This window comes from Falco punctatus, assembly GCF_963210335.1.
Source record: "Falco punctatus genome assembly, chromosome: 3".
NCBI lineage: Eukaryota > Metazoa > Chordata > Aves > Falconiformes > Falconidae > Falco > Falco punctatus.
In genome coordinates, this window is record NC_137582.1 from 115,302,905 (window position 1) to 115,318,998 (window position 16,094).

General features: G+C 45.3%; 1 protein-coding gene across 3 annotated transcripts in view; it reads right to left on the reverse strand.

The window, feature by feature from the left end:
• Positions 1–16,094, reverse strand: part of ARID1A (AT-rich interaction domain 1A) — an 83,925-nt gene that overhangs the window by 61,364 nt on the left and 6,467 nt on the right. For 2 of the 3 annotated variants that reach the window (XM_080378748.1, XM_080378747.1), the window contains 3 exons: positions 9,143–9,333; positions 6,761–6,925; positions 778–5,482 (listed from right to left, as the gene is read on the reverse strand). In XM_080378748.1, coding sequence (XP_080234874.1) covers positions 778–1,059 — 282 coding nt within the window. In that variant the 5' untranslated portion in view covers positions 1,060–5,482; positions 6,761–6,925; positions 9,143–9,333. The remainder of the gene's footprint in view (positions 1–777; positions 5,483–6,760; positions 6,926–9,142; positions 9,334–16,094) is intronic. The other variant, XM_080378749.1, reaches the window with a different exon arrangement.

The window sequence follows — 16,094 nt, forward strand, 5'->3', positions numbered from 1 at the left end:
AGCGGAGCGGAGCGGGCCCGGACGGGAGCCTCCCCCCCGTCACAAAGGAGGAGCGGGCCGGCCCCGGCCGCTGGCGGCTCGGCGCGGCGGAGCTGCCGCACGCAAAACCCGCAGCGGATCCGCGGAGCTGAGCCCCGCGCCGGGGCGGGCGGGCGGGGGGGGGGGGGCGGGGGGGGGGGGGCATGGGCCCGGCCCGGGGCTGGGGGGCGACCTGCCTTACGTCGCCGGGGCAGCCCTGGGGGGCAGCGCGGGGGCGTCCCGCAGCGCGAGCCCTGCGGGAGGGGGGCGCAGGGCCGAGCCGCGGGGTGTCGGCGGGGAGATGGCCCGTGGGTTAACGAAGCGCCTCTTCTTTGTCCCTAGAAATTCCATTTAGAATTAGCCTTTTGCAAACTGTTAGCGGTTGTCATTTCCTCTCCGCTGGTTGTGTCCCTCTGGAAAAGGCATTGGCGGCGCGCCAGGGCTCTCAACTGCACGCACGGACATCCAAGAAAAGTCGGGTTCCCGCTCCTGCCAAAGCCGGGGCCGTGGGCACCTAACCAGGAGCAAACCCGGGGGCGGCCAGATCCGGACAACCAAAACCACCTGAACGTGTCTAGACACAACATGTTGAGCAACACCCAGGATGCTCTGGCAATCGCAGAGGGCTACGCGGGTGCCGCAGCTCCCTGGCCGTCAAGAGGTGAACCGAGAATTGGCCCACGCTCTTCAGCAACCCTCGCAGACCCACGTTCCCACCTCCTCCATCCCACCGCAGGAAAAAGGAGGAGAGAAACATACCTGGAACTCCGTCCTGGACACGGCCTGTCCTGCACCGGCGGGTTCTGTAGCTGCGTGCGTTACTTTGGGTGGTACGGGTCTGCGGGAGAGCCTGGCAGATAGAAAGAGATGAGTTACTCGGATTATAAAACCCAAGCGCTTGGAAATCAGGGCACGGTTGCCTAGTGAAAATGGCAGCCACAGTGCGGTTGAGATCTGGGTCCCAGGTGCCTCCACTGGAACGTGGAAATATTTGGAAAAGTGAAGTTTAAGCAAATACAACCTTAAGGAGAGAGAAGACATCCGAAAACAGTGGGTGGAGAGTCACAAGACACTTCTGAGGTCTGATCGGGGCTGCCATTTTAGAACATCACCTCAGCAAAAAACGGAGAAGTGACCTCCGTTACCAGCTGGACAGTCCAAAAAGCGCGGGGCTCGGCCCACCTCTGACAACCACCCCACACAAAATCCCATTTTAACAGCACTGGTGATGGTGGTGGGGACACTTGAGTCCGGAGCCAGAGGCAAGGCAACGCGTAGACGGACCGAGTCAGCACCGGCGCCGCATGCCTGTTATGGATGAGCTGAAGATCTCAGTGTCTGCTGCTGTCACCTCAACCCTCACGCTCATTATAAAACTTATAATATAAAATATTTATCAGCTAGAAGGCAGGTGGCAGAACAAAGGGGTTTATTCCGAAGCTGGAAGGTGGGAGGGAAGGTGGGACAAGGCAATAAACAGAAAAATTCTGAATGTATTCTAGAGCAATCAACTGCCCTGCAGGCGCACAAACAGGCAGCTTTGCCGTTTTACAGTCTTTACAGTTGACTGTGCAATGCAGGGCAGATTCCATCGCAGCAAACTGGTCCACTGGCCTTTCTCCACAGCTGTAAATAAACTTCTAGAAAGAAAAGGGTAATAAATGATGACATCGGTATTGTGATAGTGCTCAAAGGCCTTCACGAAGGTTGGAGCCCCAGTCTGGTGCTAGAATCACACGGGAGGCTCTGTGGCTTCACTGAGACCAGTGTGGACCACAGAGCAGCAAAACCATCAAGAAACTCTCCTTCAGGAGAGCCTGAAAACTGTGGAACATGATAGAACAAAAAGTTGATCTACACGCTCTCTTCAGAGGTGCCTCTGATACTTGATCAACGCCCTGGCTTCTAGAAGGACAAAGAAGCGGAAGGAAAAACTCCTTCAACATATCAGGGTAGCCTCACAAGCGAGGCCCAGTGGCTTTACTGATGCCTGTGGTGGGCTGTAGTGTGCCACAGCACCAATATATTCCTCAGGTGTTTCATTCATGCTAAACTTTAAAAAAACCAAACTAACAACAAACCGGAGAGAACTCTGCCATTTAATCCCAGAACCATCTCAAGCAACCATCTCCCCAGCTCCACAGCTACAGCCTACTCCAAGGAAGCAAAGCCCTGCCATCGAACTGAGCCCCACCAGAAGCTCATCGGCCACAGCTGGGGAGCTTGGGGTGCAGCTCAGGTGTATCCAAAGACCCCATCCCAGAGCTGGCAACCTCTCTACACGTGTCAGTCTTTTGGAATCTTCTTCAAAGAGCACTATGGCAGACTAAGAAACCTGGTGTTGATCGTAATGTGAAAAGCAGACTGGATTCCCCAGCCACCCACACAATGAGGAGACACTCACTTTACCAAATGTTTGTGAAAGCTGAAGCAGATTTTGGAATATGCCTCATCAATGAGGCCCTGGCACTTTACTAAATACTAAGGCATTCGATGAATCTCTAACTATGGGATTTGGGAAGTAGATGACAGTACAGTTCTTAACAACATTTCCACCTAATAGCTGAAAATCCTCCCGCCGGTCATGTCATCCCGTGTCGTAACTACCAGCTTCCCAGCTTCCCAGCAGAACCGGACAAGCCTTTTCATTGCAACGTGCCGACGCTCTCTTTCTCAGCCTGAGCGATCCCTGCTAAGTAGCATGCAGCAGTCCTCTCCTCCCCATCTCCCTAAGTGCTGAGCACGCTTTCCTCTGTGACAGGCTCAGCCCCTGGCTGCCGAGATAGGCTGGGGAGCCAGCCCAGCGCTCGCACATGGCACTGCAGGCCACCAGCACCAGCCTGGCTCCTCCTGAGTGGAAGTCTCCTTCATGAAGGTGGCCATGCCATTTAACCCAACACTAAGGCAGTTTAGGAAACCTGGTCTAGATTAGAGTACTAGAAACAGGAGTAGTGTCTCCCACTACCACCACCATCCCCCCCCCCCAAAAAAAAAAAAAAAAAAAAAAAGGCTCTGCCAACTGTGTGATGGCAAATATGGACTGAATCGTTGACATGGAAACCGGACTAAAGTCAGCCGCGCTCCCTCACGCTCACACACACGTTATCGTTATCCCCAGCCTTTCAACTCGCTACAAACGTGGACTGGATTGTTACTTCAGGAATCGGGTAGAGTTCTTAGAATAAAGTATTAACTAGTGCAACTAACGAGCTGAGAAGCAATTAATCTAGTTGGGTGAAGAAGGATGCTCTTCCATTTTACTGAAAGGCACAGTATGCTGAGATATGCAGACTGGACCCAAGAACAAGAGACCCATCTATTATAATTCACGGAGCACGCTGCAAAATACGGAATGGAGTAAGGAAAGGTTATCTACTGTGCCTCAGCTTATCTGAGAGTAGTTTTGCTAAAGAAAATTACATTTCCTGTAAATATGTTTATAGTTGCCCAGCCCGTTCCTTCCAGTATTTTAGCCACTGTCATATCTAGGTTAAGCGCCCTCCTTGGCAGCTTCACAACCACCAAGATTAATATTATTTGCTGGATTTGTTTGCTGCGAGTGGCTGATGTGCGGGGCATCGTGCGAGACAATGCTTATTTATCCTCTTAAAAAAATGTCAAGATATTGTATAATCTTCTTCTTGGGCGCTGACACAATGGCAGTGGGGCAGGCGGCGAGCTCTGCGCTGCCAACTGAAGTGGAGTTTCAGCCGAAGGTAACTCCGTCAGTTTGCTGAAAGCAGCAGCACAGCTCAAAGGCAGGAGTGGATTTTCCACGGGATTTTGCTGCTTCCCACCGAGCGGGCGCGGGAGGTTACAAAGGGAAGGGACCGAGCCCCTTCCTCGGCCGGCCCGCGAGACTCCGGTGCGAGCGTTTGACAGGGAGCTGCAAAACTTTGGATGCGCATCAAGCGAGGAGAGCGACTCGGCCTGACTCAAGGAAACGATTATTTCAGCAGCCCTCGCTAGGAGGAGGAAAAGGCGAAGCGGAGTGCGCGGAGGGGAAGGGACGCGCAGCCCCGCCGAGCCCCCCGCGCATCCTGCGCGGCGGCTGCGGGGACCGAGCCCACGCGTATCCGCGGCCCCGCGCCCCCACCCCCGCCAGCACCGGCGTGGCCGGGGGGGCGCAGGAGCGAGGTTTGGGGCAGATGTGCGCGGATTCGGGGCTGACCGAGGGAGAGCAGCTCTCCCCCGGCGATGAAAATAAAGCTGGAGCTGGGACTGAGTCATTCCAGAGAAACCCCCCCGATGTTCGGGGGTGGGGGGCACCATAAGAAAGTGGGGGGCAAGAGCGAACCCCATTTACTTTCCACGGGCGGGTGTACACAGCGGGCTCACGGCCCCCTCACACCCCAGCTCTCTGGTGCTGAGCGCTCGGGGAAGGAAGAGTAAATCTACTTTAAAAAAAAAAAAAAAAAAAAAAAAAAAAAAAAAAAGGGCAAAAAAGACAACCAAAACGCGGAGCGGAGTTTCTAAAAACCCCTGCACTGGATCAGGAGCCAACCGTCTGATTTCCTCCCGAATCCCACCAGATTTGGGACCTGTCGGGTGGGCTTGCGGAGCAGCCGCGTTACACTGCAATCCTCACTCGGAGGAGTTAAAAAAAGGCTTTTAAAGCTGCGAAAAGAGAAAGACCTCAACTCTGGGCCTGGATTTTTCCCAGTGAAGGAAAACTGTTACTCTGTTTCAAGTACTTGGGAACTGGCGATGCCGGGCAGGGAGGTGAAACCAGCAGCAGGGTCGGCTGCATGAGGGAGGCTGCCGGCTCCCCAGAGCTGTCCCTCTGCGCTTCTCCCACCCTCAGCTGCTCTTTTCAGTAGAGTGTTTAAAAAAAAAAAATCCCTCCCGTCAAATTCTGCCCTCCTAAAGTGTATTTTTAGAGAAGTTTGAGTTCAGGCGTCACGACTGGGGCAGGGGGGGGTTGCTGCGGGAGAGGCAGGCGCTGAGAAAGGAGTTTTTTTTACCCTTTTCATCAAGCCCTTGCACTGCCATTTTACCGAGGCAGGGAGGGAGCGAGCGAGGGAGGGAGCGCGGAGCGACAGACAGCGCTGGCGAGGAAGTTTCTCACGGCAACTGCGGGCTGGATCTGGAACGGAGCCTTTTGTTCCCGGCAAGTTCAGCAGGAGAGAGAGTTGGAGTCTGCTGATGAGAGGGGAGAGAGAGGGGAAAAAACCCAACCGGTGGAGAAATAAAATGGAGGGAAGTAGGAAGAGAGCAGAGCGAGCTCGTACTGAGCCGAGATTAGCTGCTGGAGCGGCGAGCTCGGTGTTCGCTGCAGCACGGCATTTATTTAGAAAGTTGGTGCGGTAGCCTCAGGCAGAAATCCCTTGTTAAGAGCATGGGAATGAGTGAGAGACCCAAGGACAAGCGCTGCTGTGCAGGAAGTGGAATTTTCCGAGGGGTTCACATCCTTCGGTGCTCTTTTTGCCAAGATTTTGTCTCCTTGCTCTATGAAGGGTGCCTCCTAGAGACATCAGGAAAAAGGCCTTAAAGATGAGGCGTGCTCTAGGTCTGTTTAAACGAAGTAATTCGAGGTAGGGGACACCTTCCCCAAGAAATTACAGCCAGGTCTGAAGACCAGATGCAACTTTGTGTACTCCCCTGCCTCCCCCCCCCCGTTTCTCCCCAGAGCGCATTGAAACACTGTGCATTAGGACCACGATCCCCCAATGTGGTGAAAAATCAACACACACCCCCCCCGCAATTTAATGCTTAGCCGCTTCTCCAATATATCCTATATTCACATAAACAATTGTTCTTGTCTCCCGGTACACGCTGCTAATTCTTCACTTCAAACCCACACATGCTCTTTCCATGTATACAGACCCAGAATGCCAAACGCTATAAACTTGTCTGGATTAACCCTCAAATCGCTGACAAACACTGATCCCTTGAACAGTCACCCACGGAAGGTGGAGCAGAACTTTAATCCCTCATTATTTGTCCACTCAGTGGTGGATCGAAAAAGCAAGAGTCTGTGGATGACGAGAGTTCGCTTGTCGCACAAGACTGGGTTAAGTGCGGTGTCCTGAAAATACCGCTTGATTAAAAATGTTAATCACCTTCTACGTTCTCAGCAGAGGCAGAAAAGAAGCGCCTTCGCCCCGTGTGGGGAGCGCGCGGCGTGGCTGTGACAGCAGCTCAACAAGACACCACATGGGAAATCCGAGTTCAGGATTTAAACGTGCTTTTCCACTCCGGCCACGAGGGACTGGGCCGGGGCGAGGAGGGGGTGGAATTAAAAAAAAAAACAAAAAAAAAACCACAACCTTTTGGTGCTGCTCAGAAGCGACCTCTGCGGCTGCTCGGGCAGTGAAGTTCAAGAGCCCCGAGCCGAGAGCGGCGGGCAGATGCGCACGGTACAGCCGGGATCGGGAAAATCAAAGAGCAAAGGGGAAAATAATAATAATAATGGCAAGGGGGAGGGGGGGGGGCAGCCACCGGGGGAGCGCAATTGGCTGGAAAGCGTTATTCTGCGCTTTGTACTGAGGAGTCACACCCCAGCGATCGGAACTGGCTCAGAAGCGGCTGTTTTAACGTGTGGCTGAGCACAATGGCACTCCGCGGGGTGCGCAATTACCGAGGCATGTGCGCGGTCCCCAGGTGCTGCAGGCAGCCAGCGCCAGGTTCCCAGAGGCGCCCGGTGCCCAGCACCGAGCTACACACACACACACACACACACACAATTCCCGGGACCCGCGGGGGCGGCCGGGAGGAGCCCCCCAGAAGCGGCTACACCGACCTGATGGGCGGCTGGTCTGCCCCGGCTGGGCTAGTGGCACCGGGGCGGGCGGGCCATAGCGGAGGATGCGTCGGTAGCCATGGCCGGTGGCCACAACTTCATCCTGGTGACTTTCTTCTGGAGCGTTTCATGGAATCGCCTTGCCACCGGGGACCTCTGAAAGGCCTGTGAAAGTTTAATAGGGAAATAGCATAAGGCAGCGCACAGGAATTTCAGTTCCTCGCATTTTTTATGGTGGCATTAACTTCTACATATTTGTGAGTAATTAACAGCGTGGCTGTTAAAAGAAGATTTAAAGACAACACCCCCCCCACCCCCCCCATGCTTTCTCTCCTTTTCTAAAATGGTGCAAATCTGGTTCACCTCCGACGTGACACCCACCAGGATAGTGGTGGGGTGAGAATTATGAACACCACGGTTTGTCCATGTATATAGGAAAACACATTAAACGCTACATATTAATGAACGTCTCAATTAAAATAAATATTATTTTGCTACAGTTATTTTTTGTTCTCACACACACACACTTTATTTTACTAAAGCAGGGAAACATACAGAAACCTTGCCTGCAGTAGATGTTTTTTTTTTTTTTTAAACGGAGCCCAGATGCTGGTCAGGATTAAGGTTACACCAAACACATTCTACATTGCCATTTTCCAAACAGAATGAAGCAGATGGAAAAGATGGAAGAGGATAAAGCAGGAACGGAGCACCGCTGAAAACTGCAAGCCCTGCACTAACGCTGTAGAGGAGTGAGCTGGGATGCCAAGGGAGACAGAAAGAAAGAAACCAGGCATATCGACTCCGCATATTGCATGCCTCACTTTTAAAATAAGTATTTTAAATTAAACAGCTGTCAGATTTTGTGCTTTAAACCTTATATTTAAAATGGAAAAAGAAAATTCAGCTGCAACCATTCACTGTAGTCTGCTTAGGGCTCAGTCCTAGAAGATGCAAAAGCCACTGGCCTCAGGCCATGGCAGTACTTAAGTATATGCGTAATTTTAAACATCAGCAGCCCCGGTGATTTTAAGCATATACTCCCTTAAAGTTAACCTTATACTCAGCACTTTGCCAGATCTGTCCACAATACTCATACCAGCTCCCAGCTCGAGAAAATTAGTATTGTACCTCTGAGAAAACAAAGAAAAAGCATCTTTTTAAATGGGCTAAAGATTTTTTTAAAATTTCTAAAAGACACCAGTTCATCCATACTGGGAACTCAGATCAAACTGAAATGAAATCTCCAGGGGAAGTTAGCTGAATCCATGCTTATTTGTCAAATACCACCATTTGGCAAATATATTCTAGTATTTTAGGTGAAACTACAGCTTAGTTTGCTCAGCACTATGACTCAGTCATATGATGTGCTTTGAAAATCTTGTGCAAAAACAGATATTAAGAGGTTTTGTTGATATTATACAGGCACACACAAGACAGAAAGAACACACAAACTATTAAATATTCATGCTACAGGGAGAACACTTAGTAATGTCCCTTCATTTCAGATGTACAAAGGCAGGCACAAATAACTGATAGAAAATTTAATAAAGCAAAACAATTGCAACATTCCACGTAAACAAGGTGTTGACCAGCTTTGAAACATTCGATCATGAAAGGGTCAGACAGAAATTCTACTGACCTACCTTTCAACAGTCACCCGCAAATGTGTATTTCAAAATCTTAATTCTGTAATCTAACCCACATGGGGAGCTTTAGGACTTCACGCGTGCACAGAAGTCTGCATGCAGGGATGTGACTGATTTTCTGCTTTTAAGGCCTCCATCCTGTAATCTAGCTCAAGTGAACATGGCCTAAAAGTAAAACTCTGTAACTTTACCTCAGTGAAATTCACTTGCATTAGAAACAAAAATTTAAGCACATTCAGACCAGCTTTGCTGGAACTTTTAGAATTTGCTACTGGATTTGTGAAACAAGGTCATTTTAATCTAACAGTTATCTCTGAATTTAAAGAGGCCTGCAATCAAACCTTAGCAATATTACTTCTCTATAAAGGCTGATATTATCACATGCGCTTTCAGTGAAACAAAGGCATTGGTCAGAATTGTTAACGTTCTCCATAAAACAGAATCCTGAGCTCCAGACTTATTGAAAAATCATTTAAAAAAAGACAGACTTTGTTTTCAAACCTTTATAAAAATATTGAGTATATCTGGCCAAAAAAAAAACCCCAAACCCAAACGACAAAAAAGCACACCCCAAATCCAAGCATTTAATGGTCGTTGCTTACATTCCTACCTTTATAATGAAGTACCTGAGCAGAATGTGCTCAGAAAGGTTCATATTCATTACGTGTATGGGTAAGGAGTGTAACTACATACATTGGGAAACAAAGAATCTAAAAATATTATTTTTTCCTACCTTCAGGAAACATGACCTGGGTTTTCCAGTGGCATGGGTTCCTGCAGTCAGAGAGCACTGCAGCCCTCTCGATGTAATCCTGACCCTCCAGAGTCACGATCTTCTTATTGTCTTGTTTTTCTTGTCTATTCTGAGACTGTATCTTCTTAAGGACTACCTTGCACAAATGTGTAGAGTAGCTGGCACACTTTCTGTTTAAAGACAGGAATGATAGCAGTGAATAACGCTGAAGCAGCACAAGGAATGTAACTTCTGAATGTCAGTGTTGCCATGGGCTGTAATAATCCACTGGTAGTCATCAACAGTTGCACAGGATAACAGAGTCCTGGATTCAGTTATCACTGGTTAAGAAACTTCTCATTATTTTTTTTTTAAGGACTTTGCAGTACTCCAAAATTCATGACTTTTTGCTGTATCAACAGCCATGACATAGCATCTTTCTTTAAAAATACCAAAAGCAGCAAACCCCCCCCATATCAACAAACAAAACCCAAACAAAACATGAAGCACTACAGTTGAGTTGTGATACAAATGAGAGAGAGAGCCACCTCTAGGGGTACAAAAATAATCTAAAATTGACGTCCTATTATGGGGAGAAATGGAAAAAAAAAAAAAAATCTCAAAATCAAGCCAGAGACTTGGAAAATAATGTCCAGACAACTAGAGACTTAACTAACCTGACCTCAGCAAGATGTAAACCTTAAGTTATTTTTCCCCTGGAGGGGGAAAAGATGTAGAGGAAAATGAACAGATAAAACGCAACATAGATTTAACAAAGGCAATCATGCCAAACAAATCTGATTTCTTTCTTTGATAAGAAAACAGATTTTTCTTGGTAAAGGAAAACACAGTTGATCTCACCCACCTAAAATTCAGTAAAGCATTTGATCTGCTGCCATACGTGAAAATACAAGTTAAAGTGGAAAATATGAAGATTAGTGCAAGAAAAGTTTTGTGTGTAAAAAATGGGTAAAAACCCCAGGCCGAGTTGTGTTGAAATGGGAACTTTTGGGCTAGAAAGTGAGTGTTTTAAAAGCTCCAGCACTGGTCTCAGAACTGGCGCTATTTTTTCAAGTGACATGAGCACGACGCATAAAAAAAAAAAAAAAAAAAAAAGAGTATTAATACAGCTAGTCACTGACAAAAGCACAAAGCATCAATACAGAAGACTGGAATATTGTAAATGAAGAACTGGATGAGGTTCTGGACCAGCACAGGAATCCTGAGGAACGGACTGGTGGAATGCAGTAATAAGATTAATGCAAATCACAAGGCTGTTCACACAGGGACTAACAGCCAAAATTCTTGTAAACTGGGAATTCATCACAGTTAATAGAGAAGGATGAAGACTCAGAAGCAGTATTTAGTCACAGAAGTGACTAAAGATCACAAAAATGAAGATGACAAATGCGATCTAAGGATCAGGTAAGGCACATCCAGATGTTATGGCAACAGCTCTCTTGCAGAATTTTTGGTAGGGTTTATATTCAAGAATGATAAGTGAAAACTAAAATAGTCATAGAAAAGGCTTCTTAAGACTGTTGGAAGAGCAAAGAATCTATCGTAAGAAAACACCAGCGTTTCATTTCAGCTAACTCCAACAAAAGAAAGGCCGAGACAGGATAGCATTCGTTTGTATACATAGATTATGGTTTGAAGACAGGTATTTAAGCTAAAGGATTATGTTGGCACTACATATATATAAAAGCCCGAGTACATTTAAGATGATAGCTAGAATAGAATGTCTTCCTATTAGAAAAATTAGATTTAAAAAAATCCTTCTAGTGGGGCTACCAAGCTGAAAGGGACTAGCTGTTTTATGCTGGTGCATGATGTCCTTACAGACAAAATGAGAGATGAGTGCCTCAAAAGCCTGGCATAAGGCAGCCAACAGAGGCTCCTCGAGTTCGGTGTTAGGAAAGTCCAAACAGAGGGATGACCAACACCAGCAGCCCCCTCTCCAAGCTCACCTGCAACCCGGTGGTTGATTAACAAAGGAGATACTTACGATTAGTTCACTGGGGCAAGTTGGAAATGTGTTTATTGTCACTGGAACAGATACAGTGGAGAACTCTGACAGCTTTGCCATTAATTTCCCTGCTTTGCATCAGTGAAATGAGAGGAAAAATCTCTTTGCAATATGTGATGATACATTTATGGTGGTTTAAAAGTATTCAGATACTATAGTGAAAAGTGTAATGAAAATCCATTACAATTAGTAATTCTGTATTTACTGCAGCACTTGAATTATACGCAATAAATAAAATATGTAAGCAAACATCAAATAACAAGGATAAAAGGAAAATCTGAAACCAACATTCGTTGAATGAGACAAGAATTTGAGAAGGCAGGTTATATGATTTGATTTAAAATTAGACACTGTATCAGGTGCAAAGAACTGGATTAAGATGAGCAAAAGTGTAAGAACAATGCAGAAGAAAACCGAACACCCTGCTCAGTTCCCTGTTAAATTCATCCGGGTCACAAAAGCGTAAAGAAGCATGAAATACAGAGAGCCAATAACATGTAGGCTGACCCAGCCCTGGAGTACGCACAAGCTCAGCAAATTCTCGGTGTCAGACAGTGCTTGGAGAACTAAGCAGTGATCCTTGTTGCATTCAAGCCTACACACACTGTCACCTCCATAGCGCAATGGTCCTCTCGTTCTGCAGAGAACTGTTGAAAGAACAAGCTTTTCGAAGGGTAAAGCTTCCCAAAAAGCCGAAGTATTGCACTTCCCCCCAGAAGACCATAAAAGACTCGCACTGTATTTCTAGTTTTTGCTAACAGCTTTTCATTTCCATCATAAGTAACATCACCAGGGATATCTATCACCAATTTCTTTCCATCTAAGGTCTCTTAACCTCTCTGGACAAAACATACCTGCTTTAGCAGTACTTTTCCTTAGCAAACAAACCATGGCTGCCCTTCTTGGGATCTTCTGTTCTTAACTGTTTGACCACTGGAGATGTTTTTCATAATTTCAAACACACGGTGTTCCATGCTGTCAAAGACCTGCCACTTCTTCATCTTTCTATCAATGATAACAGGCTGGGGCATGGAGCTGAAAAGCATCTGCAGGTTTTTTGGCAGGGGGGTGGGGTGCTCCCTCTTCTTTTCCAGTGTTCTGACCAGATGACTGCATACCTCACCTCCATAAATTGTATCTTCATGTCATTAAAGTTTTGGACAAAACCAGAATCCCGTAACTTTTCTGTTGTGGGTTTTTTTTCCTTTCTTCAAATGCCTTTCAGATTCAACTTTGTTTCACCTCAAATCTAGCAACTATGTCTATTATATTTTAAAAGGGACATCAACAAATTATTCCGTTTGTCTTGTTAATAGCAGGAGAGTAAAAAAATTGAGCAAGAAACTTATAATTTAAGACTCCCTATTTGCAAGCAAACAAGGTCATATTAGAACTTATATGAAATTAACACTTTCTGAGTAATAATAAGAGAAAACATAATTTCAATCCAATATTGAAAATTAACATTATCTCACAATTCCTCTTCCACTGGCAGGCTGACCCAGTTGGAGTTCACAAGAATAGTGCATTTGAAAAGCTGCCTCAGATCTTTTTCTTCCCCTTGTTTTCAGGCATGACATTTTCAGTCGCCTTTTTTTTGCAGCCAAGGATCAAGACATGAGCATGCACAAGGAGGGGAGTAACTGGCTGGGCGGCAGCACTGCACTAAAGAAGCCAGTGGTCATAATGGATCACAAACTGAATTTGAGTCAATGCAATAAAGATAATACATCACAGAAATATTTAATAAGGCTGCTTTATGTAGGACACCCACAACAATTATCTTGCTCAACTCAGTGTTGGTGAAATCTCAGCTGGAATATTGTAGCCATTTTCAGGTACCACATAAAAAAAATAAAACCAGATATAAACTAACAGGAAAGAGCACAAAACAAGAATGCTGGGAGGCTGAGGAAATCTAACCCCCAAGAACAGACTGAAATACTGGATTTGCTTAATTAAAAAAAAAAAAAAAAAAAGAATAAAGAGAAGAGAAAAAGGAGAGAGCTCATGTGAGAATTGAGAGGGGACAAAATACCAACAGTCTATTTTGTTTCAGTAAAGGTCAGCCACCAAATGTTCATGTCCACTGAAAGTAGAACAGGTAATAGACTTAATTCACAGTAAGATTTGGCAAAGTAACAAAAGTGACATTTAAACAATGAAAACACTAGTATGGGAAGTTGTAGAATGCCCTTCATTTCAGATTTTTTTTTAAGCACAGGATACACAAACATCTGTATGGGATACAGATAAGCATCTCTCTCTCGTCTCAGAGTTGTGATGGGATCTAAGGACCTCCTGATGTCCCTATGACAGCTATATTTATTATTACAGCAAATAACAGGAAGAAGAACACTGCTGAGAAAGGATTATTTCAATTAGAAAAGTGGACTTTTAAATGAAGAACACGCCATTCTGGGTCACTGTCTCAGGCTACCCTTTCAGTAAGTTGGAGGACGTTCTTGCAACTGCCAGCTCCAGAAGAGATGCAGGAGCGCGTTAAGTGCATCGCTTATGCAAATACATACGCACTCTGAGTTTAAAGTTTACAAGGCATTTCAGATCAAATGTTCTTTGTTTTATTAATTTTATTTTGCTAAGTCAAACTACTTTGATACACTTTTATGTAAAAAATGGCTTTTTTGCAGAGGCTTTTTCACTGGATGTCCGTAACATTGAAACTGTCTTTCCATTCCTTGCTTCTACCCACTTTTCGCTGCCTCTTATGGAGGTTGTACAAAACAGGGCAAGCTCATGTTTCGAATGAGTTTGTTCTTAACAAGTTTTGTAATACCATTCTACATCCATTCAATGGTAAATCACCTACACTGATGAGCAAGGCCACTATACAACCATTAAGAAGTTGTTCTCTGTGTTCATAAATTCTTTCTCCTGGCTCGACAGACCATGTGTATTCCTTGAACCCCCATAACCCCTATTTGATTCAGGGACTGTACCTGGGGAAAAACTCTAGGTAATTTCTTATGTGTTGCCAAGCTTTATGACATAGAAGATCAACACCTTCTCCAGATATATACAGTAAAAAAAAAAAATCCTGTGACAATAACCCTGACATAAAACTGGCTAGTTTTCAGTTGGAAGGAATCAGAAATGACGCTTTTCCACAGACAGCAACGGGCTTCTGCACGTTAAGCGATGTCTTTAGTTTGTATTCTGCCTGTGCAGCCAAGATCTGCACAGGTTTCTAGGAATGCAATTTTGTCATCCTGATGTTTGGCTGCCGCTACTGGCCATCCCAGTTCTGCACCAGTACCCAGTGCTATCAGTCACCACTAGCTGACTGCACCCAGAAACAGTACACCACTGGGTAAACCACTCCAGATAAAATCCTGTGTAGAAGTAGCAGGTTAGTTTCTCTTTGTGCATTTCTTCTGTTACCAAGTAGCAAAAGTTCTCTGAAGCCACAGAACTAAATCTTTCCACCTGTGCAACCTCACAGGAATATGCATTGTAATGGATTTACCCATTTCTTCTTCATGCAACCTTGCAGCATTTTGAAAAACAAATTGTGTCAGCAAAAATCAATGGATGCCATGAGAAAAGGAATTGTAATTTGTCAGGTTGACCCACAGAATCCTCAAATTCCTGAGAATTCCCTGTCAACATGCTCTGAAAAAAAACACGCAGCTGAGCAGCAGAACACCACTCCATGGGATAACTGCCCAGAATATTCTGAGAGGTAAGTTAATACAAGAGAGAACCAGAGAACAGTGCTCCCGATTAACACTGAAAATACCTTAAATCAGCATAACAAAGTGGGGTGAGTGTACTTGTGCTCCATATCGTTAAATAGCTGTAATTAGATCAAACAGACTAGACTGATGTATCATCCCTTTGTAGAGACGGCCTCAGAAGATAGGTCAGAAGCTAAGTTCAGTGAAACAGTTTTAGTACTGCAGCTTTTACCTAACAAGACACAGCCACACACTCACTTGAAAGTAAATACTACTTGGTAGAACTGCTGAATTCCAAAGAAAAAGAGTTTCTAGAGAAGACAGCATTCTTTATTAATACCCTTAACTTTTGTCAGTAATAAAACTCTCCTAGTTGACTTGATAATATACCTTTAGGATAAACAATGTACAACATTTTGGTTACAAATTCATTTGTGTCAAGGCATTTGAAGGTCTTTATTAAGTGTTCCCTTATCAATTAAAGTGTCTACACAGAAAGGGTGAATTCTAATTTGCTTTGTTCTTTCAGAATCTTTTAATTAAATTTAAAGAAAATAATGTAGAACGACATTGCATGAAACATGGTTACTACATTTCAGAGATGAGCAAAACAGAAGGTAGCAGATGGTATGAAGAGGATATATGTGAAGAAATGTAAATAGTAGGAAACCTCACAAAATCAAAAACGTAAGGCAGAACTGAAAGTGTGTGCAAGACCCCTGGGAGAGCTGAGGAGATGAAGCAACAACTGAGCTGAAAGATACCAGACTTTCCTTACTCAGAAATGACAAAACACCAAGAGGAAGCTCTAATCTAGCAGAAGGAAAGACCCATCGTAACGAGGGGAGTCGAGACTGTTGTGAAGGGTCCTTAAGGTAAATATGGAAGGAGGGGAGGAAACAAGGACAGCATTGCAGGTGCCAACAAATATATTCATCAAACACTCTTTGAATCAAAAAGAACTCTCTCAACCCCAAACTATTTCAGAACTGTAATCAATAAGTAATGAAGACATTATAAAGGAGCTAATAGTAGAAAATAACCTTGTATTGAACAAAGACAAGATGAATTGTTTAAATTAGGCAGAAGATCAAACAAAGAGCAGCTTGGTAACTAATCAGAAGAGTTCTAATCATCCTAAACAGCCGCAGCGTTACGATGGGGTTAGGAAGGTTAGGAAGAGACAGAACCTGCACTCCAAGTCACATGAATCGCTGTGGCTGCA